The sequence below is a fragment of the Oreochromis niloticus genome, linkage group LG20 (assembly GCF_001858045.2).
Source record: "Oreochromis niloticus isolate F11D_XX linkage group LG20, O_niloticus_UMD_NMBU, whole genome shotgun sequence".
Lineage (NCBI taxonomy): Eukaryota > Metazoa > Chordata > Actinopteri > Cichliformes > Cichlidae > Oreochromis > Oreochromis niloticus.
The window spans coordinates 26,003,371-26,030,942 of NC_031984.2; the positions used below are offsets into that span (position 1 = coordinate 26,003,371).

At 38.7% G+C, this 27,572-nt stretch overlaps 1 protein-coding gene across 1 annotated transcript in view; it reads left to right on the plus strand.

Annotated features, from left to right (window-relative positions):
- Window positions 1-2,732: 2,732 nt before the first annotated feature.
- Window positions 2,733-27,572, plus strand: part of LOC109196098 (acanthoscurrin-1-like) — a 32,192-nt gene continuing 7,352 nt past the window's right edge. Inside the window, exons 1-2 of the mRNA XM_019349318.2 lie at window positions 2,733-2,928; window positions 3,485-3,946. Coding sequence (XP_019204863.1) covers window positions 3,765-3,946 — 182 coding nt within the window. The 5' untranslated portion in view covers window positions 2,733-2,928; window positions 3,485-3,764. The remainder of the gene's footprint in view (window positions 2,929-3,484; window positions 3,947-27,572) is intronic.

The following is a 27,572-nucleotide window of genomic DNA, read 5'->3' on the forward strand; positions in this document are numbered from 1 at the left end:
TATTTTGTGAGAGCAAATGAAAATGCAAGGTTGTACTTGCAGACCATGACATTCAAGGCTAGGAGGGTTAAAGTTCACATGTCAGTGTCTCTGTATTCAAGCGGAAGACTGCTTTAAGTGACAAAACAATAACTAATGTGTTACTGATTGTTCATTCAAGAGTAAAGTTTTGAGAAAACGGTCTTCTGGGATTGCCTGAGCTTAAGAGCCTTTACCTATCAGCTTGCACTTTCCTGTTTTTTAAAGCCTTAACACAAAGATGTCTTACTTCTCCCGATGGAGCTCTGTGAACCATTATAAATCTTTCTATTAAAATAACATCACATGACTGAAATGCAACAAGGCTTTCTTTGCCATGTGAATCCGTTTGACTAAACAAGAAAGTGTGAAGCAGAGAAAAATATCAATAGGCAATAGCATTAATGGTGAAATGCGAATGCTGAAATAAGCTCAGAGGATAATTGTTTTTTCTTTATCTTTTGCAGCACCAGCACTAGTTTTTCTCTTTCCTTTGTGCTGGGAGATATACTGCACAGTGCGTAGCGCTGAAGTTTGCTGGCAGGGTTTATTCATCTCTATAAAGTCTGGCCTCAGAGGGAGATACTTGGCACTAGAACAGAGAGTGGTCCTGTTCCCAGTAGCTTTGGGTGTGAGACGCTCTTATCTTAAAGGCTTTGTTGTTATTGTTTTATGGATTTAGTACCTTTTTTTTGCCCTCACTCTCTTAAATATGTTTTTGTTTGTTATGCTATGTCCTTGTTTTTTTGACACTAAGTGAGGGACATCACTTAGTGACATTTGAATTTGGAAAATTTGAGATAAAAAAAAAAATCACCTGTAAAGAAACAATCAAGTCCAGACACTCAGCTTTAATTAGAGAGGCTGAACAAAGATATTGCTTTGAACATTAAGGAATTACGGCCATTTATTTTTTCAGGGACTCAAATGTACATGGACAATTAACCCAAAAGCTGTTTTGTAGAATATTGTGGGCTGTGTGTTTGCTATTCCTTCATCAGTAGAGTGTGTAGAGGTCTGCAGTTAATTTCCATTTAGAAAACCTTTGACCCACAATGCAGAAAAAACAAAAGAAATCTATCAAAGTGATAGCATGATCATTAGAGCAACAGCTTGGTGCATTCTGATGAGCTTGCCAACATAAAAATACATCCAGAAGAGGCAACAATCATAGACAAACTCAGGATTCTTTCTTCTTCAAAAGGTTTGATTATTTATTTATTTTTTAAAAAGAGGGGCTAATATATATTCACCTGGATTAAACACCGCAAGCAGGAATAAATCACGTGCAACATTGTGCAAAAGTCTTGAGTCACCCCTAATTCCTAGTTATTTTTATCCTAAGAAACTGCAGTTTTTTTGAACATGGGTTGCTTTTTAACTAATTTTAGTCCAGTCCTTGTACCTGATCATGTTCAGAGGTTTTTGTTTTCTGTTTGTTAACTCCCTAAACACTGACCTATGAATCATTCAGCACCTACCTGAAGTGATGAACCAGTTTTGTGTCTACACATAACAGATCAGTTTTATGTTTGATATTTTATGCTTGATAAAATTGATATTTTATGAAATATTAATTTTAAAATGTATAAAATAGTATTTTTATGTATGTATATATGTTAGTGAAGGGAAACAGGGAAAAGAGGCAAGCCAATGTAGCCAAATTACTCAAGACTGAAAATCAGCAGCAACAGGGCTCATGGAACGGGGAATCCAAATATGAAATTTCTGGTTGGAAATTATCATCAGTACATAGCGAGGACGTAAGGAGAGAGTGTCAGTGAACAGGAAGCATCTAAAGCCCTCTGTCATGGCTGTCATGGTTTTATGATGCATTTTAGTCAGTGGAGTTGGAGATCTTCTCAAAATTGCTTGTATTAAAAACACAGAAAAGTACCATCAGAGTTTGATCCACCATGAAATGCCTTCTGGAAAGTGTCTGATTGGCTGCAGTTTCATTATTCAGCGTGACAATGATCCCAAACATACCGCCAATGTAGTAAAAGAAAACCTGAAAAAACCACAAGAGGACACTCTCAGTCATGGATCGGCCTCCCCAGAGCCTGGACCTGAACATTATCGAAGCAGTGTGGGATCATCTTGATAGAGAACAGAACAAAAGGCAGCCAACATCCAAAGGAGAGCTTTGAATGTCCTTCAAGAAGCCTGGAGAACTATTCCTGAAGATACTTAAAGAAATTACATGAAAGCTGTCAAAGAGAGTTCAAGCTGTGTTGAGGAATAGAGGTAATGACAAATATTGACTTTTAAAGAGGACATGAAACGCTAAACATATAAAGTCTGTCCTCTTTAAACTCAATACAACTGAACAAACTCTGTTGTTGCCTCATATACTGTATTTTAATGTACGTTTGCACATTTTCCTAGCAAATATAAAGAGGTGAGGTTGTGGCTCAAGACATTTGTACAGTACTGTAAATCTCTGGTTTAGGCTACTGTTACCTGTTACAGCTAACAAGAGCTTCTACTAGCCTGTCCGAATGTAGCCAAACTCCAACAAGCCAACATCATAACGGGCAAATTTTCCAGCGCATTAACCTCATATCCAGAATTGTTTGGGTGTCAATAAACAGCGCGTGCCCGGCAGGTGTGCAACACTCTGGAGTATTTTTTTTTCTTTTCGGACACGTGATACTCCAGTGCAGTGGCTCCTGGTGCCTCTGCGCGTTCGCGTACCTCCTCGTGCCCTTCTCAGAGTGGGAAAAATGGTCACGTGAGCGCGCGCTCCCATGTCTTACTGCACTCTCCACTCCCCCTCTCCTCAGCATCAGCATCAGCGTCCACAGCGAGAAAGTGCGACCTCGCGTTTGTGTCTTCGCACCTCACGTGACATAATAAATTCTACGTAATAAACCAGGCTTTTTACGTAGTTTTTGGTCACATACGGAGGTAACCAGGCTCCTCTTACATAGCGTATCTATACATGGCGGAATTATCCTAATTTCCGCATTTAAGTCGCTGTTATTTGCAGAAGATTAAAGCATGCTTGCACGACACTGCAGTGTAAATATTCACATTTGTTAATAAATGTGATGCATTAGGGTATTTTTCTGTGTCTACAGGCTGATTAATTCCTCAGGTTAGGGGAGATTAACTTTAAGCTACACGATGTTACCATCTTTTTTTTAATTAATGTGAAAAATTCTGCATTACAATTAATAAAGCTCATTCAAGCGGTTTTTTTTTTAGACCTAGATGAGCTTGGAAAATGTAATTGAAATCTCTTCATATCTCTGCTTGTTTTTCTTATGCTCACCAACAGGAGGTGAGAAGGTACTCCCCTTTTAATTCCTCTTCCCGGTGCTCCTTGTTTCCTGATCTCGCCCGTGCGTCCCTGTTTCCTCCCCACGGGACTCATTTAACTTTGATCTAATCAAATCTAATCTAATCTAATCTAATCTCGCTTTCTCTCGCCGCTCGCGCTTTCATTTTCTCTCTCTCACAGCCGCCGTGGCCGTGCAGCACGCTCCCGTCATCACGTCAGGAGGAGGCAGCCTGCTGGTGCTGAAGCTGACGAGGATGAGGACGATGATGGCGGTGACGGAGGAACAGCGCTGAGTTCGCTCCGCTCAGTTTTCTCTCACTTCTTTTCCCTCCCTCTTAGTTCTTTTTTTTTTTTGACTGCATAAGTAAAACACAAAACGTAGCGATACAAAAAAGCGACACCGCCGATTTGACCTAATACCTTTCTCCACACCCCTCCCGTCTCCTGAGTCGAGACCGAGATGGGGAACGAAGCGAGCATGGAGGGTGGCGGGCAGCCCGGGGAGCCGGGATCCGCTGGGATGATGGGGTCGATGATGCCCGGAGGACCCTCGCAGGGACCAGGACAGCACATGAAGCCGGTCAACGGAGCAACTGCCGGTGGAGGAATGGGAATGGGAGGCCCCGGGATGGGAATGACAAGGTAGGAGCAGCAGCAGCAGCAGCACTGGGTGAAGTGCTCTGGGTAGCAGCGCATCTCCAAATGTGCGCCGTAACACGGAAACAGCTGATGGAGAGCAGCAGAGCAGATGCCGTCTTGATTGAGATTGTTTGTTTTTTTACAGGGATGGGATTACGTGGGTGTTAAAAAGTGTTTCCCCTCTCTTGTGGATTTGGGATTTTAAAAAGGAAATGCTCAGAGTGTAAGGGGTGAAATAAAAGAATAAAATAAATAAAAGAATCAGTGAGCTGTCCGCGGTGCTGAACACTACGAGCTGCACTGAATGGCTCTTTTTTGTAACGTGGATTGATTTCCACAAATAGGTTTGACATTGCGTGTTATACCACCTTACGACGGCCGTGCCCCTCTGGTCTGTGTGACCGCTTGTCACCAAGAATGAGATAATTTTATTCCGCGGTGTCATGTGCTGCCCTAATAGTATTTCCTTGTTCTTGGCTCGGGTTGTGCTTTGGCGTAGTGTATTGCACGAGGCATGTTTATTCTCTCTTCCCTCATAATTATCGTGTAATTCGGAGGCTGCGTGGTTTCATTTACGAGGCGTGCCAGTGTCCCGTTTTGGTGTTTTACGTTGGAGACGGGATGCAGCTGGATGCTCGAAGCGTCTTCATCGCCTCGCTTGTTTCCGCATGGGCGAAGGGAGTATGCTGAATGTGTGTGCGGCTCGTGCATGTGAGCGTGTACGTTAAGGGGCTTGCCTTTCTATGTAGGCGTGTGTTTGATGATGCGTAGTATAGCCTACTGGTACTATGAGCAGCCCCACCGTTTCTCACAGAGACGGTGCTTCTTACCTTACCCAACCAAATCAAGTCATAAGCATGTCCAGATCATCTCCTGGGCAGATGTGCAGTATTAACTTCATTAGATTTTCTACTCAGGGCTTCAGCTGGTTAATGTAAGGATATTGTGTGTGTGATAAGTTTTGAAAATGCCATGTCTGTGGACAGTGGGAGGAAGCAAAAGGCCCCAGATGACCAGCAGGTTCAAAAGCCAGAACCTTCTTGCTGTGAGGTGATAGCATTAATCACTGCATCACAGTGCATGCCTGAATGAAATATATATCTGAGTGCAGCGGATATATTTAGATTACATTCGACAGAGAGCCTCAGCAAAGTTAAATCTAGCGTCTTGGATGAAAACACATAAACTTGTGTCCTAGTTCAACATACTGTAGATCTGCTACATAATAATGACGCCATAAAACATCTATAGCATGCGATAGCAGTGCTCAAATACACCCCAGATGTTACCTAATCTGTCTGTGCTTTACTTACTACCAGATGAAAAATGATGGACCAGTAATATCTTATTCTGTGCCACATTGTTCTCACATAACATGATGCGACTGGCTGAGCAAAAACAGATTTTTTACATTCCTTTGTTTTTGCCACCATCCAGGAATCCCAACTTACTGTATCACCTCATCCATAAAAACCCTTCTGCAGACAAGCGAGTACACAGAGACCTAATCAGGCTGACACTCTGTGGATATAGTCCCAGACTATAGAGCTGCAGCTGGTCTACTCACACACACACACACACACACACACACACACATGCATACACACACTGGGGTCTGTGTGTGCAGGTTCTATTTAGGACACATCCTGGGTTTGATTCATGCCTCTATAGGAGAGGAAAGCAGAGAAGTGCAGGCCTATCCATCATTATATAACGCAGGGACTCAGAGAGCAGATGACAGCTTCAGCTCGTTTCCGACAAATGACAACAGAGCTGAACGTGCTCTGATGTGTTACTGGTGCATTACACTACTTTAGGGAGTTTGCTGTGATGTCGTGCATCCTCTGCCGCTTTTATGCATTTTCTGCTGATTTTGGATTTCAGGCCTCCTGCCCACATTTTCAAAATCACTCTATATAAAATTCCTTTTTTTTCCTTTTCCTTTTTGCATGCTGTGCCTCACATTAAGTATTTATAACGGCGTAATACAAGGCCATGTGAACAGATTGAATCACGTGCAGAGCGTGTTTGCTCACCCCCGCCCTCTCACTCATACACACTCTCTCACACTGCCCTCCCTCTCCTGCACTGCTTTGCCTCACTGCCTGCTCCCATAACTCTCTCTCTCGATCTCTTTCTCTCTCGCTCCATCTCCTCTGCACACTTGCATGCTTTGATCCCTTTCCCCCCTTTTCTCTTCCTCTCCCTCTTTCTTTACATTTGTTGTGCTCTCCATCGTTCGGACACTTGCATCTTTTAAATAGAAAAAAGGATGCTGTCTTCTCTCATCATCCTTCCTTTATCTCTTACTGTTTCTGCCCCTCTGTTGCATATGTCTCTTTTGTTCATTCCGTCTCTGTAATTTCACATGATTGCAGATTATTTCTCACTTCCCCTCACTTTTCAAACTGGTATACTCCTCAGTTCTCTTATTTATTTATTTTTTTGTAAAGCAGAAGGGCAAAGGAAGCGGTATATCTGAATTCCCTTTCCTGCCATGTCTGGCCACTGTAAGATTTAGCAAAAGTTAGGCAAATAGGAGAAAACAGTACCTTTTCAAAGCTATTTTCAGATATCTTTTAGTCTATTTAAGGCAGCAGGACCGTGTAAGTAGGACAGACTCAAAATAAACTACATGAGCCTATGTAATGGTGCTGGTCTTTGGGTTTTTGGTGGGTTTTTTTGTTTTTTCTTATTTTGCTAGTTTTGAGACAGAAATTAAGCTTTTCAAGTCTTGGTCTTTTCACAAAATGCATTATTCTTTCACTTATCATACTCCATCATAAAACAGGAACAATAGTGTTTTTTTTCTTTCAGTGCATTTTTGTTGTTGTGCACACATGCTGCCCTTTTCCTCTTCTGATTAAAACCCTTCCCCTCTATCCTCTCTCTTACCTCTCCCTTTTCTTTAACCACCATGACTCTCAGTGCTATGTGGGTCCAGATAAGGAGAGAAAGATACTGAGTGGAAAGAAGTGGACAGAAGACACACACACACACACACACACGCACGCACGCACGCGCACACTATGTACACACACATCCATCTATCTATAGAGAGAGAGAGAGAGAGAGAGAGCGAGAGAAGGCTAAAGGAAGACTGTAATAAATTGAAAATTTAGTGTAATGTCCTCCAATCAGTGATCACAAAGCGACTCAGCAATATAAACACACCTTTATTAGGACTAAAACCTGTAAATTACTACTTCAATTACTAGGCTTCACTTCACTTGCTTTAAAATGACAGATTCACATCAGAATAAGTGGGAGGCTAAACTAATTTCTTTATTGATTTCAGATGTCTGGACCTGACTATGAATAACTGGTACATTGAGATTAGGTGCACATTTCAATGGCAGTTTAAGTGAGGTTAAAGAACAAAAATCACTTCATAAAGACAAAGAAAGACTTGTGCTCCACTCTCCAGTGCTGGACTCAAGCTGCACAATGTTTTTGTCCATTATCATGGTCTCCCTGTCAGATTGTAGAGTCATAAAATGTTGCCTTTTTGTTTCTCCACAATCAATGTTATTTGCTGACTTTTATGACATATGTGATGCCACTGGTTAGGAGGTTTTAAATTCCCTGTCTTAAATTCACTGCTGTCTTGTCCAGATCCCAGTCCAGATTGGGCTGATGTTGTGTAGTCTCATAAGTTACCAGGGTGTTGAGTCCCAGTACACCTAAAAATGATCATATCAGCAATAGTTATTCACAACACCACTAGATGTCAGCTAACTATAAAACGTAGCTACAGGTAGTATGACCAGCTTTCACAAATGACTCAACCGGAAGGATTTTAATGGTTGACAGTCTCAGCATGCATGCCGTTTATGAAGCAAGGAAAACAGCCAAGCTGCGTTCACCCCTGAGTAACAGGATACATCCTGCGACCACCAAAATTTACTTACTTTTTCACAGTAATAATCACTATTGCCACTGGAGGACAGATGGATGTCACTTAAGAGAACTTGCTGAAATAAGAGATGGCATCACAAGTCTAGAGAGGACACTCTCAAACACAGATTTTTGCACACTGCTTTCATGAGCATATAACATATCAGTCATGAGGCCACTATAAGGAAGGCTTAAATACAAAATTAAAATGATAGTGCATATAAAGAAAATGCAACTCTGTATCCCTGGATAGCTGATAATTCTGCAGTGTTACATTTCAAATAAAGTAAATTAGAATAGAGTGAAAAAAGGAATGTGTCAAAGATATGAACTGAATAAGTGGCACAGAGTGAGACAAAAAGGGGGATGGATATCGCTGTCCAGATGGCAAAAGGAAGAGGAGTGCGAGAACTCAGTAAAGACACTGAAGAAGAGCGAGAACGTGAGATCTAAAGCACATATGGAACAGACCATTCCCTTGCTGTGGGATCACATGCTCATATTACATCTGACTCAACTCACACTCATGTTTTGGCAGGGATGTGTATGCATTTGTTATAAGTGTGTGCTGTGCATGACTACATGAGTGTTTTGTGTATATATGCAGTAACTGTTAAGAGCACTGGCAGTCATCAAAATTGATTCTCTTTCAACACTTATTAAGACCTGTGAAAGTGAGGAAAAAATGGGAGCAAGACTGTGTGTGTGTACTTTTAAGTGTATGAGTTTGTGTGTACACTGGAGAGAGAAAGAGTCTGTGAACACAGAGTTGGCTGTTGTATTTTTACTTTCTCTGCAACATCAACACTTGAGGATAATTTTCATTTTTAAGAGAGTCACAAATGTAGGATGTGTTTGTATGTGTGTGTGTGTGTGTGTGTGTGTGGCTTTTTTTTTTCACCAGAAAAGCAACATTGGCATGTTAAGTGTGAATGTAAAGCATATTTAACTTTAATATTAAAGTTTTTTGCTGCCCTGCTCAGAGTAACATGATTATATTCACACATAAGCACAGGAACAAGTGCTGATATGATTTTGTTTTTGATCTGATCAGTAGACTGATTGAAGACTGACTTTAAGTCTTTTGTTGGTGAGGGTAAAATCGATGTTTGATGATGATTAGAGCCTGGCTATTAGCCTATATATCTGTATCAGTATTTTTTAATTGCCAATAAATGAAAATTAAAAAATTAATAACGAAATGGGAGAAACACCCTTTGATTATGTTATGGGGTTTGAGGTTGCATAGTTTGGCCTTCGGAGGGCATTTTGCAGCTTCTCCAAAGGCAACATTTGTTTGTCACAAAACAACAACCAGCTGTTCAGTGCAGTTAGGCAGACTGTAAATGAGTAGTCTATGACCTGTTGAGACGACAAAACAAGATTATTTTTACATTAGCCTGTCATATTGTCTTAGTAAGGACTCATACATAACTGCATAAATGTTAAGGAAATGTATTTTTGTTTCATGTGTCTGAAAAAGTGGTGTTCCGTCAGGGCAAGCAAGGCAAGCAGTACATGCCCCTTCAAAATCTAAAAATATGCATTAGTAAAAATATTCCAAGGTGAAAGCGATCTCTTTTCTGCCATCTTGTGGCCAGATTTAGCTATTGTCTCTGGAAGCTAGCTTGACTCCAAGCCATCACATAGATCCTCTTTCTTTTACGGGCATGTCTGTGTTCCATGAACTAAACCTGGAGTTCATCAAGCTGAGAGGCTAGTAGCTTGTTTTTGTTTTTTTGTTTTTTTGTTTTGTTTGGTTGTTTGCACATGTGCATTGTGGGCAATTCTATCATCTTTTTGGAAGACTGATAGGAAAGTGCGCTTGACAAGCTGCTCCTGTTCTGTGATTAGTTTGGCTTTGGCTACTATTATAAACGTATGCAGATCCATGTGAAAACCGAGACAGCATTAGCAAATAGATGAGGATATGCTTTCATGATTTATTATCTTAAAATATGAGTTTTGTCTTCCTAACCTGCTACTAAAACACTGATTTATATGGAGAAAAACATTAGGAAATAAATAAAGGGAAATCATACAGAAATAATGAAAAGACTCATCATTACAAAACAATCAGGAACCCCACAAAAAACAGCTCTACAAACATAATACAGTTCTCTCTGCATTTTTATGTGAATACGTCTTCTCCCACATGAACTCCGCAGGGCTTCATATGGTTCAGCTGTTTCTCCTTTGTCATTACTGCTGCTAAAAAAAGAAAAAACAGGCAAACAAAGAAAACACGACGACATCTACACAGAACATCACATGACTAAACATGACACAAAAGACAAAAAAAATAATAATTTTTTTTTATTGTTAACACCAAAAGAAAACTTATATTGAAGTATGAGTGTAATTTAATATGGATGTCTGAACCTCCTGCTTGCTTTCCAGCAGCTTAGGAAAAAAAATGGAATATTCTATCCTCCTCTTGGGAATGATCTGTGACTTTCAGCCAATACTTAGATTCCACAGCTTCTTATTCACCCTGTAGTTCTCACTTTACCTTCATGGGATGCTATGAAAATAATTTTTTAACAGTTACATAAAAAAATAGTTTGCCTTGAAACACACATCATAGAAATCAATTCAGAATTGTTGTTTAGTAAAACTTGTGAGGCAAGATCTTTTTTTTAAAAAAAAAAGACCCCATAATGGCCCATTCAATGGCACCCAAACATGCAGCATTGGACTTTTTCACTTATGAATATTTTTTATTACATTTAATCATTCCTTGCTCTGAAGAATTTTTAAAACTAAACTTTAACTCTCAGAAATACGTTTACAATTTATTACACATGGATTGCTGGTATTGAGTTAGAACCACTTTTATTCTCAGAGCTGCCTTAATTCTTTGTGACATAGATTCAACAGGTGCTGGAAACATTCCTCAGAGATTTTGCTCCATATTGACATAATAGCATCAGAGAATTGCTACACATTTATGATGCAAATTTCCAATTCTACCACATCCCAAAGGTGCTATTTGATTGAAAGGTGGTGACTGTGGAGGCCACTTGAATGTAGTCACCTCATTGTCATCTTCAAGACACCAGTTTCAGATAATCTGAGCCTTGTGACATGGAATGGAAGCAGCCATCATAAGATATGTTGCATGTTTTTTTTTTTTTTTTTCCAAATCTGCAATCTGCCGTCTAGCTTCACCTTATTCCCCCAGTAATGACCTCCAAATGTTAATGCAAATGTGTCAGTGACCAAGTGGGAATAAAAATAGAGTTGTGTTTTTGAGTTTTTATGTGTAGGTGTATGAGTGTGTGAACTTGAAAAATGATATTTTTACAAACTGTATATGTGTGAATGTGTGAGAGGGTGGATGAGGGACAGACAGACGCTCTCTATATTTACACGACCTGTTATCGGGAGACCATGTTTGCAGGAGCCTCCAAATACTAAATGTGTTTGGGTGGCGGCATCTGGAGATAAGATGGCAATAAGCACAATATCACAGCCCAAGACAGTATTAGTTTTCAGCAAATAGATGGTGTCTCTGGAGCTTATGAATGAAACCCAGAAAGAGATTGAACAGAAATGATACACGTATCTGTGCAGGATGAGGGGTGAAGGCTTTGGAAGACACTGGTGGATAATGGATTATCTCTTGGATTTTTTTTAAGGGAAAGAGATTGAAAACAGAACTACTGCAGTCACAACGAAAAAACAGGATTTTGTTCACAAAGAGGCCTGTTCCACTATCAAAGCGTACTCACCTGTGACTGAACTTTTTTCCCAAATGGCACGCTGGGACCTTCCTGCAACTGTATTTTGCATGTGCTACAAACACTGTCTGTCAAGACTCCCTAAAAGAATTTAATCCAGGACTCAACTAAACATTTTTTAGAAATCTAATGCAGTTAGACTTTGATATGCAAGATTCCGATGATGGAAAGGAAAGAAAACACAGATTATCCCTATATATGTTGGTCAGAACTCTTCTGATCCATATGTCAGGAAAAAAATTTGACATTATGCCCTTTAGCCATTCAGATTTGTACAAAACCGCTGACAACAGAAACATGAACTGCAAATATGAACTGTTACTTTGTTGTTGTTGGGTTTTTAAAAAAAATTCTTTGATCAATTTAATTGCATTTTACGAAAACTGCTGTAGAAAAAATGTTGTGTCATATTTTTGATGTTATTGCAAAGTAAAGTTTAGGGTTTGACCATAAACTGGTACTTAAACTCTACTGTATACACAAAATTGAATTAGGCAACTATGGAGACATGACCAGTTGGTTTGTGGAAGGCATTTTGGTAATGCTAGTTTTTCTTTTAAATCCTGACATCGTCTCCTGGATGGGTGAGAAAACTAAATGCACTTACAGAGAACCTCCAGAGACAGAGTTAGACTTTCTTTTAGTGCGATCAAAGCATGAACAGCATAAAATAACATTCAAGCGGTACCCAGAGCATCCATGCCTTATGCTTATATTCAGACTTATTAATGTTTGCTACTTAACTATATGTATCTTTAACATAAAACTCTATAAAGTGGTATTTTCTCCTTTTATGCAGCTGTCAGGAAGTTGAAAAATTAGCTGTTTTACGAAAACAAAGTTGGGGATGTTATTATGTGGATTTATGGGTATTGATTCCCCTTTAAAGTCAACATCAAGTGAACATTTGGAAAAATACAGTTTTTGTAAACTTGGTGGTTGCTGCTTAGTAGATACAGAGTTTGCATTACTTAAACCCAAAGCTACAAAATGTTTTTGGCTCATGCAGCAGATTGTCAGTTTTAATTCTGGTGCCTGAGTACCATTTTTGCTATCTACTGAAAAGCAGAGAAATATGGTGATTGGCTGACTGGAATGCTATGTGAGTCAGCTTAAATGAAAATATATAAATTTTTAAATTAGTTTTTACTTAAAAAGTGAAAACGTTAAAGTGAAACACCTAATGAGGAATGCACTGAATGTACAAACTTAAGAGTACTGCATATCCGCCACATAGACACAACTAGAAATGCCTTTTGTTTTTGTACTGTACATGTACCGCACAACAACAGCTCTATTCCACAAAGACAAATTCTAAAATTTGTGGTAGCTTTTATTTGGTGTAGGATATTTCTATATAAGAAGGTAAAATTTATTTATAAAACACAGCTTTCACTGTCCAAAGGGCTGTACAGAGTATGTACTGTATACCTATATGAACACACACAGTGAAAAGTGAACTTTAGGGTAAAGTTTGACATATTTTTCAGAAATATGTAAAGAAGTGTTAGAAAATTTTAAACAGTAAAAAGAAGCAAAGTCCAAACAGAAATGTTTGGGTGTTGTCATAAGTCTACTCTATGTAATGTATTATGCTTGTGTTTACTTTATGAATAACTCCAACTCAACTCTAGTGAAGACATTTTAATGACATAGAAAATTTGCACTTAGACTATCTTTACCGTAAACATTTAATACTTTTACTTTAATTTTTGTTTGCAGCCTATGTCTGTTGGAATTTATCACACCCTTTCAGCTTCTGTGAACGGATGATCAAAAGTCCAGATTATAGAGATTTCCTGGTTTTGGCTGTGAGTCCTAGAGTGCTGCATCCCCTTCTAGGGCTCAGCAGGGATTTGTAAAAGACACCAGCACGGTTTGCCCTGACCTCATGTAGTGGAGCTTTGGCTGAACCCCCTCAGCCAGCACTCCAAGTTTGTACAACAATGTCAGGTTGGGGTATTTAGATCTAAAACAGTGTTCAACTCTACCACAGCAAAGGTTTGCAATGGCTAAGATGTTAATTTGATGGACGCTACAAGAACAAACAGAAATGACAAATCATTAACACTGTTTTCCTGAAAAGCAGTTACTTACCTGAATTACTTACTGAAATGTCTTTTTAGTGCAGATAGATGGATTTAAAAAAAAATCAGCAGACAAAACACTGCTGCCAAAGCTACCCCACACTCATATTCCTTTAAAGTAAAAGTCGGAGTGTTTCTAACTATCATAAATAATTTTCTTTGCAGCACTATTTCCTAAAACACAATAAAGGTAGCTGTACTTAATGTATTTAAAATATTTACAGTTGGGCTTGCAATATGATCGGCTTTGATCGTCTATTTCAGTCCATATAAAAAAACAAAACAAAACATTTCTATAGATTAATAAATTCACGAGGCAAAACACATTATCTGGATATTTTAGCAGTATGAAGATGGCCCTAACCATAGGCTAAATTAAAGCCAATACACTGCTCAAGATCGTGGTCACATTTTCTAACTCGTTAACTCGGTGACAAAACTTGGCCTTTGTTCACAGCTGACATCTAAATGTCTTTTGACATACAAGTCACCAAATCATTCCTCAAACAAGGGAACCGTGTGAATAATTCTGATGCTCAAAAATGTCTTTGTTGCAGACTTTCTGAACTGCTCCCGTCATTTCTGGTTAGTTCAGACAGGAAATCATCTGGGGAAATGGATTTCAGCTCAGTTCTCAGCATTTAGAGGAGGCTACAATGAATGAAATAGAACAAGATATTTGAGCGATATCAAAGATCTTTTGCATTATATATTAATTTGCGCCTGAAGGGAATACATAAAAGAATGCCCAATTTCATATATATTGGCAGGGAGTTATTATAAATACTTGAGTTGACAAAGGCGATGAAACTAAACTCTGAGCCATGAGTACATAATATACACTCACTGGACACTTTATTAGCCACACTGTTCTATTAAGGTTGGAACCTTAACTTATCATGGCATAGATTCAAAAAGGTGCTGGAACTATTCCTAAGAGATTTTGAACCATATTAACATGACTGACATGATTTATCGACTGCACATCCATGATGTGAATCTCCCATTCCAGGTTCTCTATTGGATTGAGATCTGGTGACTGTGGAGGGCACTCGAGCACAGTCACGTTCAACAAACCATTTTGTGATGGGCTGATCTTTGTGACATGGTATATTATCCTGCTGGAAGCAACCATCAGAAGTTTGGTACATGGTGGTCATGAAGGGATGGACGTGGTCACTAACAATAGCTGGTGATACGGGGCCCAAAGCGTGCCAAAAAATATCCCCCACAGCATTTCATCACTATCACCAGACTGAAGTGTTAATAGAAGGCATGTTGGTTCTATGTTGTTTATGCTAAATTCTCCCATGCTGTCACTTAAATCGTCTTTTCTCCCCATTGTGTTGCCCAGTTTGAGCTTCAGCACAGTGTCTTGATTATGTTCACATGTCTAAATGCATTGTCACCATGTGACTGACAGAGCAGATAACTAAACGCTTCTGTTAACAAGTGTTGAACAAGTGTTTGGTGATAGTATGTATTGGCTGCCAGTGTGATAAAGTCTTAAATATGAGCATGAATTTTTTTCTCTTATGGAGGAATATTACAGCTACTGGTTTCACACAGAGGTGGCCAGTGTGATGTGATCTGAGCACAGGTTAGAAGGTCTTGTTAACCTGCCAAGATATCCTTTCACTTTAATGATCTGATGTTAGCAAATTGATTGGCTCTGAGGTGAACTGTGTTCAGGTACACTGCAAACATCTGCAGGGTCAACGACTGAACTGCACATCTAATGTGTCTCTGCCAGAAACTGAAACATCAGGGAACAATTAATGAGCCAGCTAATACTGACACCCAGCACCCTGCTCTCACGTTTAAGTGGAAACAGATGGGTTACTGTAACATTTGTCTAATAAAACATAGCTGCACTAAACAAAAATAGAATAATCCACATCAGCCTGGCAACAATTAACAGATAACTGTAATAACTGATCAAAGCATCGACTTTCTCCAACAGGCAGAAATAAACTGTAGTAGTATCAGAAATACATCTGAGGTTCAGTTACTCTTCAGCTTTTCTTTACTTTTGAGTTTGCATCGACTGAGGTTAAACTCAGCCTGCATAGAGTAAAAGCCTGATTTTAAATAAACACAGTCAAGGTCCTTTAACTTCGGAATAATTTTGTTCACTAAGATAAAAATCATAGTATTGACTAGTGCGTCAATGATGATGATGATTAATAATAATAATAATAATAATAATAATAATACCAGTTAGCAATTACTAGAATATCTGAATAGCTTCTAGAAACTACTGGACTACTGGCCCCCCCACAAAACCAGCACGAGACTTGATGCAGCGTTCCTTTTACCTGGGACACTGCATCCACTGAGCTGACTGCTTGCTGGACCGCTAGTTGGAGCGAATGGCCCAAAAATGGTGTTGCGCTGGCCCCTGTGCTTTGCCTGTATGTCATTTGCCTGTAGCTTAATGTGCTTTGCCTGTAGCTTGAAGCTGCTGAAGCATTTCTTACAACCACATGTAGCTACAGCCTTTCACGTGGTAGCAAGATCTGGAAAAAGGAATGCTGTAGGAGTCATACAATAAATACAATACAATACAATATAATAAAAATAAGACTCTTAAAAAAGCCTTAGTTATGAATGAAAATTAATAATTCTGAAACAGTGAATTTCTGTCAGTAAGTCATGGCCAATACATATCGTTAATTAAGTTTGAACCCCAAATCACTAATTTCTCCTTGTCAAAATGAGCTGATTTTACATACCTTATGTTGATCCTACGAGGAAGACGAGCAGAGCGACAGCTTCATCTGAACGGCTCAGTTTAATTTTCAGTACGATTCTGCTTCCTGCAGTCATTTGGACTCAGTAGGGGGGGTTGGCAATGCGAACGGCACTCAAAGGGGATGTTATTGTTATCAGCATGAAATTAAGAAAAAATGGGATTTTTGAATTTAGGTCACTTTGGATGATGTGTTCAAAGGTTTGCGAGCAGTTTTCAGCAGCTTCAAAGGGAGCTGTAGCCTCTGTTCCTATTGTCATGCTGACTTGTCGGATTTTGTACATGAATCCAGTAATCAGCCAATCCAGTTCCGGCGTTGGGTAAACAAAAACGTCAATACTCTGTTTGATTTTGGAAACGCTTTAAGTGTGTCCCTGACAAATACAGCAAACAGTGGTCAGCTGTGGGTTTTGACCATTTAAAATGTGTTTAGCAGTATTGATTTTTAAACACAGCAAAGTATCTAAAAACCCCAAAACAGAGTGTGTATAGAAAGAGCAGAAACAGCACAGGAAAACTGATAAAATGGATTGCAGCACTCTGTCAGACAGACAGACTGTATCAGTCGGGAGTCAAGCTGATCTAAAGTTTGTAGTTTATGAAGAGATAAAAAGGTTTCAGTTCAAGAGCCAACACAAGTTCATATTTCTCATCCTGAAACCAGCTCGCACCTGTCACAAATATTTTACAACTTCCAGAAGGTGTGAAGTAACTTGTGTAATGTTTTTTCAAAATCTCAGATTTCCAGCCACTTCCATTAAAATGTCTTCAAACCTTCCACAGGTGCTGTGTTAAAATCTGTATCGAACTGTACTTTAAAAGGTATTGATAAATGAAAAAAAGAAGCAGTGCCTGAGAAGTTATGTGCCATTAATAACAGAACATTTCTGAAACGACTCTACGGTATAGAAGTAAAGTCATGCTCATTTCCTGTAGAGACGCTGTTCAGTGACTAACAGTGGTGGGTATACTTACAACACTTGGATGGACATAAAAGTCTCCTGAGTGAGTCATCAGTAGAGGAGATCACAAACTGTGTGAAAAACATCTGTGTTTTTAACAGACAGTCACCATTAGAAGCCATAAAAGACTAAGGGGAACTCCACGGTGCTAACTTTGGTCCACAGAGCGTCTATTATATCTGTTATGTGCGCCTCTAAAAGTGATAAGTTGCTTGCCCTCCCGGTGATTAACCTTCTGTAGGTTTATTTAGTTCACCTAGGGGTTATGGTTCAATAAACCTAGTGACAGTGTTACAGTGTTTTGCTTCCAGTAGCAAAGATAGCACTCACTTTAGCTCTGATTCTGGCAGTCACTACTGTAAGAGCTGTTGTAAAACATTTAGGGGCCTTCTTCTTCACAAACAACTGGGCTACTCTATATAACATGTTATTTAACCAGCAGTGGTCAGCCACATTATTTCTATTATAAAATCTGAGAGAAATTAATTTTCCTAATTTTCCTAGATTTTGAGCTTTAATCATATACATAACTGTATATACAATTAAATTGTATATTTCATTAAATATACAATAAAAAAATGTGATGTTGAATTTAATGATGCCCGACTTGTAACAAAAGAGCAAACTTATCAGTAAGTCTGGGATTCCTCTCAGCTCTATTTTCCTTCTTTCTGATAATTGCTCTTCTTCGCTGGTTTACACTTACCACTCTCATTTGAATTGTTTTGAAGCCTAGCAGGTAATTTAGGAACCTTTAGCATCTACAGATGTGTGAGTCGAAACAGAACTAAAACGAAGTTGTAATGCTGTAATGCTGGTGCTCTGTTGCTTTATATCTGTAGGAGGTTTCATCTGTTTGGTAAAGAATTTAAGCTTCAAAGGTGTTAATAGCTCTGTTCTGTATTTAAATAGTATGATTAATTAATATCTTTTTCAAAATAAATAACTACATCAATAAATACTGGAGTGCAAACAGGTTGCCCTAGTAACCATTAAAAAAAGTATCTAAAGGCAAAGGAATGAGGCAAAAGAAAAATTACAAGTGACAAATGCAACAAACGTTGGGGCTGTGAAGTGAGCAGCTGCCTTCGAGCCCTTCAGCTCTACTTCACTTTTGGTACAACACCTCCATGTTTCTGAAGGCCTCTCTGAGCAGTCTCCCTGCTTGTCCCTGATTTTGTTTGACAGTCTTGCATGACAGATAATGAGCAGAATAAAGGGAAGAGCGAGAGGGAGGCAAATCCAGCAGGACATATTGTGGCTCAGCAGTTCTGTTGTGCTGTGGCTCTGCCAAGGACAGGCTGCATATCCTCGCCATCACATAGCAACCTCATAACTCCAGTCTCACCTTTATAGATTTTATGCTGCTTGTATTGAAAGGTGACAGAGCCCTCTGAGTACTCACTGATTTCCATGCCCTTCAGACCACTTGCAGTACAATTAAAACCCAAGATCTTATTTCATAACACCTAAATCTAAAACAGGCTGATTAAATGCAGCGCACGCTCACAATGTTACACCAAAGCCTTTAACTAACATGTGTATTGGTAAGAAGAATTAGCTTATTGCTAATTTGTCCTTGCCCCTGCGAGGCAGTTGGCTAATAATGTGATGAAATCAAGTCAGGTGTACTGCTTCACCAATTTGTCTATCTATGTTTTAGCATTAAGCAACTTTTTGGGGGTTTGTTTTTTAAATCTACCAGCCTGCTACAACTGTGCTGAGGGCAGCTAATCAGGGCATCTAACTTCAGAAGAACAGTCACATAATCATAAAAAATAATAATAGTAAAAATGTAAATATTTGATGTCTAAAAGCCTGAAAGAAACATCAAATTAGCAACAGCATAACTGTGCTTTGCAGTGTGGCGCTGCAACAACAACACCTTTGAAGGTTATAGTATGAAAATAATTGCACAATTCAAGATAACAAAGAGGAAAAGAGTAACTGGCAATGCAAAGTTAACAGATATGCCTGGAAACTGAAACAATGACGGTAAACAGTAAAAGATTAAGGGCCAAATTGCCATGAAGATGCATGATTAGGAAGGCTACAGTACCGTCAGTGATGAGGTTGATGACGGTTTAAAAAAGGTATTTTACCTCTTTTGCAGCAATCTGTGTCAGGAAATACAGATCGCTGGAGTGAGGTAGTCTCTATTTATATCACTCTGTCCCATTTACTGGCCATTCTGAGTCTGAGCAGCGCAAATTAATCCGTTTATTACACACGCAGCATGAAATAACCTGCTGCTGCTGCGGCATGGTTCACAGAGATGGCTGGTTGGTGCAAATGATAGTGATAGTGAGAAGTGGTCTTTCAAGGAAGTGCACTGATGATCACGTGTAGAAAAAAAACAAAACACAAAGTGTACATGACACCATCAAGAAGCGTTACCAAAGACGCAGTTTTAATCTGAGAACTCTGTTATGTGTGATGGAGAGCCAGGTTGCCATGGAAACAGACCACTTTTTTAGCATCACATCACCAACGACTTCCAAATTTAAGTTAAAGTTAAATTATGCTTGTAATTGTTGCTTGCTGATTACGACATGACTGCATTTTTTTTTTAATTCTGAAAAGCTTTTCTCATTTTTGGGAATAGCAATAACTCCAACATCCATTGGTGCTCATATCAATCTACTTTATTCCCATTATGAAAATACAAGGTAGATTATTTTTCTTTTTCTTTAAAAAAAAATGCCCATATTAATATAAATCATGCCTCAGAGGACCTCCTTTCACTGTCTGTGGTGAAAATGTGTTTTTTAAATAACTGCGGCCTCAAATGAGCCTTGATTGCTTTATTTAAAAAAAAAGAAACAAAAACCCCACGATAAGTAATTTTTAATTTGACCATAAAACCTTGCAGGTGAAGTCAGGCTGAAATGATTAGACTTCAAATTTTACACTTTTAGCAATCAATCTCTTGGAACCATTCAAATAATTTTCCTCCCCATTAATCAATTTTTACTTGGGTTTCTGGTTTCACTTTTCTTTAAAAAAGAAAAATGTGTAGCTGTAAAACGTTCAAAGGGATTTTTATAAATATTTATTTGGCACAATAAAGTTTTATAGCTTTTTCTAGCCGTATCTAGTTTTTTCCCACCAGACGTTAAAAATTTGTAAACTTTCTGCTTCGAAAGGTGGATGTAACCTTACCTTTACCCAGCAACACATTGCTGCCTTTGTTTTTGCTGATCCCCTTTTGGGCCTGTTGGTTTGTTTAATGAGGGTAATTATGAAATGAGTTATATTAAAACTAAATCAGCCTCTTTGTAAATAAAGATCATACGGCGAGAGAGAGACGAGGTGAGCGAGAGCAAACACTGTAAAGAGAAGAAGAAAGAGAGGTGTGGCTGATGTAGGTGGAGCCCCACCATCCTCTTCATACCTTGTATCACCTCTTCTGCTCAGTCTGGTAACAGTTGAATATTTCTTTGTCATTGGTCCACAAACTTTCTACATCTTCTTTCTTTTCTTCTTGGTTTTTGGGTGTCTTCTTTTTATGCACTCCTTCACCGCTTCTCCTTAAGGCAACACACTGCCGACAAGAATTCCAATTACAGTGGAGAGGAAATGGGTAAAGGATGTTTTAGAAGTTCACTCTGCTGTGAGTGGGAAAGTTCTTTAAACCCCCACTGGTGCTGTGGAATTTTCTTATTCCAAAATGTAAGAAAAAAAAAAAAGGTAGCTTGTTAAAAAAAATATAGTTTTTCATTCCTTTTCCATGATTTTTATTTATAAAACAAAACTGCTTGCGGTCATTTCAGATTATAGATCAATAGAGAGTTGTCTGTTTTTTCTTTGAGATTGTTCATCCTTCTGTAAAATATTTTAATCACATTTTAGATTTATTCAGACACTTGGCAAAATTATAATACTGGTGAAATCTGCTATGTTCATACTAAATGTTTTGGTCACTAATTTCGTTGCGCAGGTGATATAAATATGTGTCTTTGTTGATACGTTACGTTCTGTGGAAATTTGAGGGAGTATAAAGGGGGAAAGTGAGGCGGGGATACAAGAGGTTTCCAAGTGTGGAGCAGCATGCTAAGTTGGGTAATTGTTCTCTTTCCCCTCGTCTGTCCCGTGTCTCAGTCCCTTTGATCACTTTAAAACCAGCTTCTGTTTGTCAGAATATGGCTGCTTTCATGTCGGTGCCTAAGCCAACTAAAGCAGAGCTAGTCAGCCGAGCAGGTACGTAGGTAGCCACTCATTCACTCAGACAGGCAGCTAGTCATCAGTGGAGAAATCACACCACAGCTGCATTGTGAATCATCAGTGAGAGACTTGGCAAGTCAAATAGTATCCTACATCATCTAGTCAGAGACTTGAAACAATCAGTTCAGTTTAGTGATAGCTCGCTAACAGTTAGCAGAACATTTTGCTGATAATATAACTGAAAAGCTGGAATGTCAGGTAAGGAAGCAGTCAAGCATTTGTTGGTCGTCTTCCTCATACAGTTAATATCTGAGCCTGCATGAAAATACACAATTCATGAAAAGTGCAAAACAACAGTAACATAAACACCTCTTACCTGTTGCCTACTTTGAAAGCAGTAAACAACGTGTGTTAGAATTTTCAGCACACTTGTAAAGATGTTACGATTAATGCATTTGATCTTGAAAACTTTGTTTTAGTTTAAGGTAATTTGTAGGCAACATAGCTGGTTTATTGTGTGCGTGATATATATAAGATTATTATTTGGGGTCTTGATGTGGCAATATTGCCTATATTTGATAGCAGATGGTAAGAGGAGTAGTGAGAAGGCCACAGTGCGACTGTTAGTATCACTTCACTTATCACCTTTGGGATAGTTTACTGGCTTTACAAGGCAGTGTGTCCACAGGAAATCCAGGTTGAAATGCATTCAGTCAAGTTTATCCTGTCATTTAGTCAGTTAATCTTAAATAAGCAGGTGGGTCATCTTGTCAGTCAAAAAGCTAGCATGCTAATCCTTCACTCATCAGTCATTGTGCTGTCCAATCAATCACTCAATATGCTAAGAGAGCAGACAGCCAGCAACAGGCCAGTCAAGGATCCTGCTATATGCTAAGATTGTCAACCAGCAGGCTGGTAGGTCACATGGCCAGTCAGCTTTTCAAAGAGACAGTAAGCAAAATATATAAGATATATATATTACGCTCATTTTCAGAAATCAGTTTATTTAACTTTTCTTTCTTTACAACAGTACAGTGTTTGGCTGTGTGTGACAGAGCGATACATTTGTATATATATATACTCACTGGCCATTTTATTAGGAATACCTTGTACCTAATAATGACCCAATATATGATGATAATCTCCACCACATCCCAACGATCCTTTACCCAATGTTAGGCTGTGGAATCTCAACAGTGCTTATCTGGAGCTAAGGGGCTCAAACTGTGCCAAATAAAATATCCCCCATAAGAGCCTAAGCCATTATTACAAGGTAGAAAGGATCTGGGCTTCTGTGTTGTTTATGCCAAATTAATCAGACCAGGCAACATGTTGCCACTCCTTCACCAGAGAAGTACCACTCACTGGATATTTTTATTTTTTTGGACCATTTTCTGGCTGTGCAGGAAAATCATGCTGTCATGTGATTGCCTGGTTTGATATTTGCCTGCAATAGAGGCCACAATAAATAAATACAAATGGCCAGTGCTGTTGTAAGAAAGTGTTGATGGTGACTTGTAGTTACATTTCTAGGGAGGAGCACATCAGGTTATGGCACAAGTTACAACAGAGGGTTTCAGAAAGGTTTGCAGCTACCTGTGGCGTAGGTACACAGAGGTACAAATCCCCTATGCCTACTGGATTCTTCTTTACTCCAAGCCCTTAGCTTAGATGAAGCCTGCTGTGTCTTTCTGTTTGTGTTTGTAGGGTTATAATAAACAGTCTATTATGCATTGTCGTGCTGATGGCATCTCCAACAGCTGAAAATGGTTTGTGTGAGTTTGTTCTCACGCAGAGAGATAAATTCAGACAGGTGTGCAGAGGGTTACTGTCATTTTGTCACACTGTTCAGGAGGAGGATTGCTCGAGTAAGATGCAGATTTAGCACAAACATGCATTCATGATAATAGCCAAGATACACATACAGAAGTGTGAAAAAGTGTTTGCCCCCTGCCTGATTTCCTGTTTTTTTTATGTTTGTCACACTTAAATGTTTCAGATCATCAAAGAATGTAAGTATTAGACAAAGATGAATTTATTATTATTAAGGGGGAAGAAAATTCTAACCCTACATGGCTCTGTGTGAAAAACTGATTTCCCCCTAAACCTAATAACTGGTTGGGGCACCCTTAGCAGCAGCAACTGCAATCAAGTTTTCTTGGTCTATTGTATGCTACATCTGTGTATAAATGCATGAAAACACAGACTAATCCCATCTGTCTTCTTTTGGTTTGCTTCTTTGCATAGACATGTTTAAGTGATGCAGCAGTGGTTATCATTTATAGCATCTTCATTCATGTGTCCGGGTTAAAGCTATCAGATTTGAACGGATGGAGAAATACTGGTTGATGAGCACCACTACAGTAGCTGTGTGTGTGTGTGCGTACATGCATAGACAGGCACCTGGGTATCATAGAATCCATTTAGTGCTCTAAGTGCTGGTCTCGAGCCTTTCCTGCTGTAAATCACAGCAACTATCAGGCTCCTAGTGTGAGACGCCTGCACAGCATCACAGTGAATGTGCTTTAAATGAGAATTTTTATTGTACCTGTGGTGTTCCTGAAGACTTTTTCTTGGCTTGCGTAACCATTATTCTTTTATAACGTGGTGTTTTATATTTAAATACAAAAACTGCAGGAGTAGTTGCTATTGACAATACCTGAAACTGAAAGTAGATTGGTCAACCCTCTGGCTCATATATAAGTAATTAATTGCACTGCTGCTCTAAAATGGCAACACATCATAATTATACAATAGACTGTAGCCATCCTGACATCGCCTATTGATTGGTGGAGTGGTCTATAGAATCCTAGAGTCTGGTCTTTTTTACCGCCACCTTCTTATTTATGTACTTTTTTCTAAAATATTTATGTTTTAAAATGTTCTTTTTGTGACCACATTTGGAGAAGTTAAAGCTAGACTGTATGGATTTTCTTACTGAGTACATCTTATTAGAAAACATATTGCACATTTATCAGATGATTTTTAAAAAAGAGTTTTAAAAATGCTTCAAAGGCACCAACACCGCAAACCAGAGCTCCAATTCAAGGACTCAAATAAGCTGAGATGATCCTTTGTGTGGCAGCTATGGCAGGTTTTTTGTACAAGACTGCAAACTTGTTTCTGCTCTACAGAATACCCTTCAGTAATATTTTCGTAACCATCTAGCACTTTCTTTAGCAGAAGCCAGAGTAGGTGTCAGGTTTTTTCTGGAGGAGGGCTGGACATCACTTTATTTAGCCTTGTAGGATGTTTAAATCCAGGCCAGTGCTTTGGCCTTTTCTCAGCACTGTGTGGGATCATTACAACCACAGTTGTAGCAAAGCCTCAGAGTGACTGCGATCAGTACAAATGATCTTCGTCTGCTACCGTGTGTTTAGTTTGATGTTTTTATGCTTTCAACTGTGCAAAAATATGCACCCTGTACATGGTGTACTTGAATATATGCCTCCAAGTTTGTGTATGTGAAAGTGCCCCGCACCCATAGAGAATGGCACAGCTATTCAAAGTGTTGCCATTCCCTGATTAAGTCAAAGCTTTGTCTTTATCAAGTGAGTACATGCTAAGAGATTAAACTACCCTTTCTGCAGAATTCGAAGCAGTATACATGGTAAACCCTTAAGCTGGCACAGATGCAAAAGTTGGAGAAAGTTTTGTTTTATTGGTATGAATAAACAAACCTAAATCAATGATTTTAAACATGAAACAGGAATAGTTTTCTTACTTCCTTTTTAAAAATTTAAATCGTAAATTCCAACCACAGGACAGCATTATCACCATCAAAGACAAGATTATCTCCTTGAGACTTAATAAGCACAGGTTTTATAGCATACTGTTAGGTTAAGCAGCTGACACATCTTAGATAGTATTATCACTGACTGCAAGATGTATTTTTGTATCCGAGGTCTGTGTTGAAAAACGTTCTATTTTGTATGATTTGTAGATTTTGATGTGCTGAATTTAAATATCACAAAACAGCTAACTGGTTAGCGGTGCCAAATATCCTTGGGCAAGATAATAACCCCAAGTTGCTCTCTGATACATCCATCAGAGTATGAACGCGTGTTAGATAGAAAAGCATAGAAAAAAGTGCTTGTGCAATGGGTGTGAATGAGTGACTAAGGTAAGTTGTGTAAATCACTTTGATAGCTCAGTTAGAGTAGAAAAACGCTATATAAGAATCAGTCCATTTACCATTACAGCTGTGTACATTGTTTAGATGAGTTTTAATCATAAAGTGGAAGCCAAAGTATTCTCATCTGTTTATGGTTACTTTCCATGATAACGTTGCACACCTTCCCTGCAAACATGGGTCAAAATGTAAAATACTGGTCACGGCAGGACTGCAAAAACTGAACTCTAGATGAACAGATGTTAATGTTTGCATGTACAACAGGTGTCTAGTCTGACAGATTCTTACAATGAAGGAACTGACTGTCTTTTTTTTTTGAACAACTAGTTTGTTTAGTACATGGCTGTGAACAGATGGCCACAAAATATAATCTCCACGTACAAAGACTGGTATTAGCACAACCTGTTTTTTAAGAAAATAAACAACACTTTCAAGCTATTTACATCTATGTACATCTAGAAACTGTCTCATTAGTTGCACTGTGAATTTACCACACCAGCCTTTTACAAATATCACTTTCTGGCACAGATGTCAGCATCAAAAGTCCAAATCATATGAAGCCCAATTTTATCAAAACTGCATGAATAGTTTAGGCCAGCTGATCATAAAACTAGAACCAATCAGCAATTTAAAGCAAATTTTTAGTTTCAGTAACCTGTTTGTCCTGTGCATCTGCTGTAGGTTTCTTCCTCTTAAAAGGAAGTTTTTCCTCCCCACTTTTGCCAAGTGCTTTCTTAAAGGGGGTCGTCTGGTTGTTACAGGGTTTTCTCTGTGTTACTGCAGGGTCTTTACCTTACAATATAAAGCACCCTGAGCCTTGATTCTATCTATCTATCTATCTATCTATCTATCTATCTATCTATCTATCTATCTATCTATCTATCTATCTATCTATCTATCTATCTATCTACATACAACTGAATTTAAATGAACTAAAATTAATACAGTTTGTATTTATTTAGCATTTTGGCTGTAAACATCAATCATATCAAAGGCAAACCACCTGAAAACAACTTTTTGAGGTTTAATTCAGACTTGTCACAATAGCCTGCGAAGCTGCCCACTCACTCTTAAAAACATTGATAGGCTCTAATATAAATGTTTGTGCGTGGGTAGTTGTGTGGATATTGTCTTTGTCAAGTTCTTGTTGTTCACTTCCTCCAAAAATTGCTTTGCTGTTCCAAGGAGTCAGTCTCCCACATGAGAATCAATAGATGCTTGTTTTTCATTCAGTTTATTTTTAAAATATCAGGTAATGTCCAAGTGAGAGCCTAAATTAAACATGTGAACCGCCACACTGAAAAAAATAAGCTGCTGGATTAACATATGACATGAAATATGAAATAAAAAATGTACCTCATTGCATGCAATTAAGTTCTGTTTTGTCAACCTTAGTGTTTTTTTTATGTTGTTGTTATTCTGACATAGTCAGTTTTCCCTGGCAGAACACAGGCTAACATAACTATTTTCTATTATTTTAATATGACTGATTTTAAAAGACTGAACATCCTCGTCATTTTTTTAAAATTTTATTTTCTGGGCTTACAAACAGGAAACACAACATTTAGATAACTGAATCTTGGGTCTGTGTCGAGTCTCCTAGCTGCTGACTGCAGAAGCATGTTTACAGCGGCTGTGGCTATGTGCCGGTAATGTTACCGCTCACACACTTCCAACAGAGCAGCCACATTAATAATAATAAAAATAGTTTTTAGAAGCAAAATCTAAATTAAATCTATAGAAAAGCAAACATCCCAAAAATGTGACCTTACATGAGAATGAATTTCATTTATTTCGTGGCAGCAAACATATTTCGAGAAGCCAGTCGTATCCATGCCCTACATTAGCCTGTTTAATGGTTAAGACACTCCAGGTACCACCACTTACTGCAG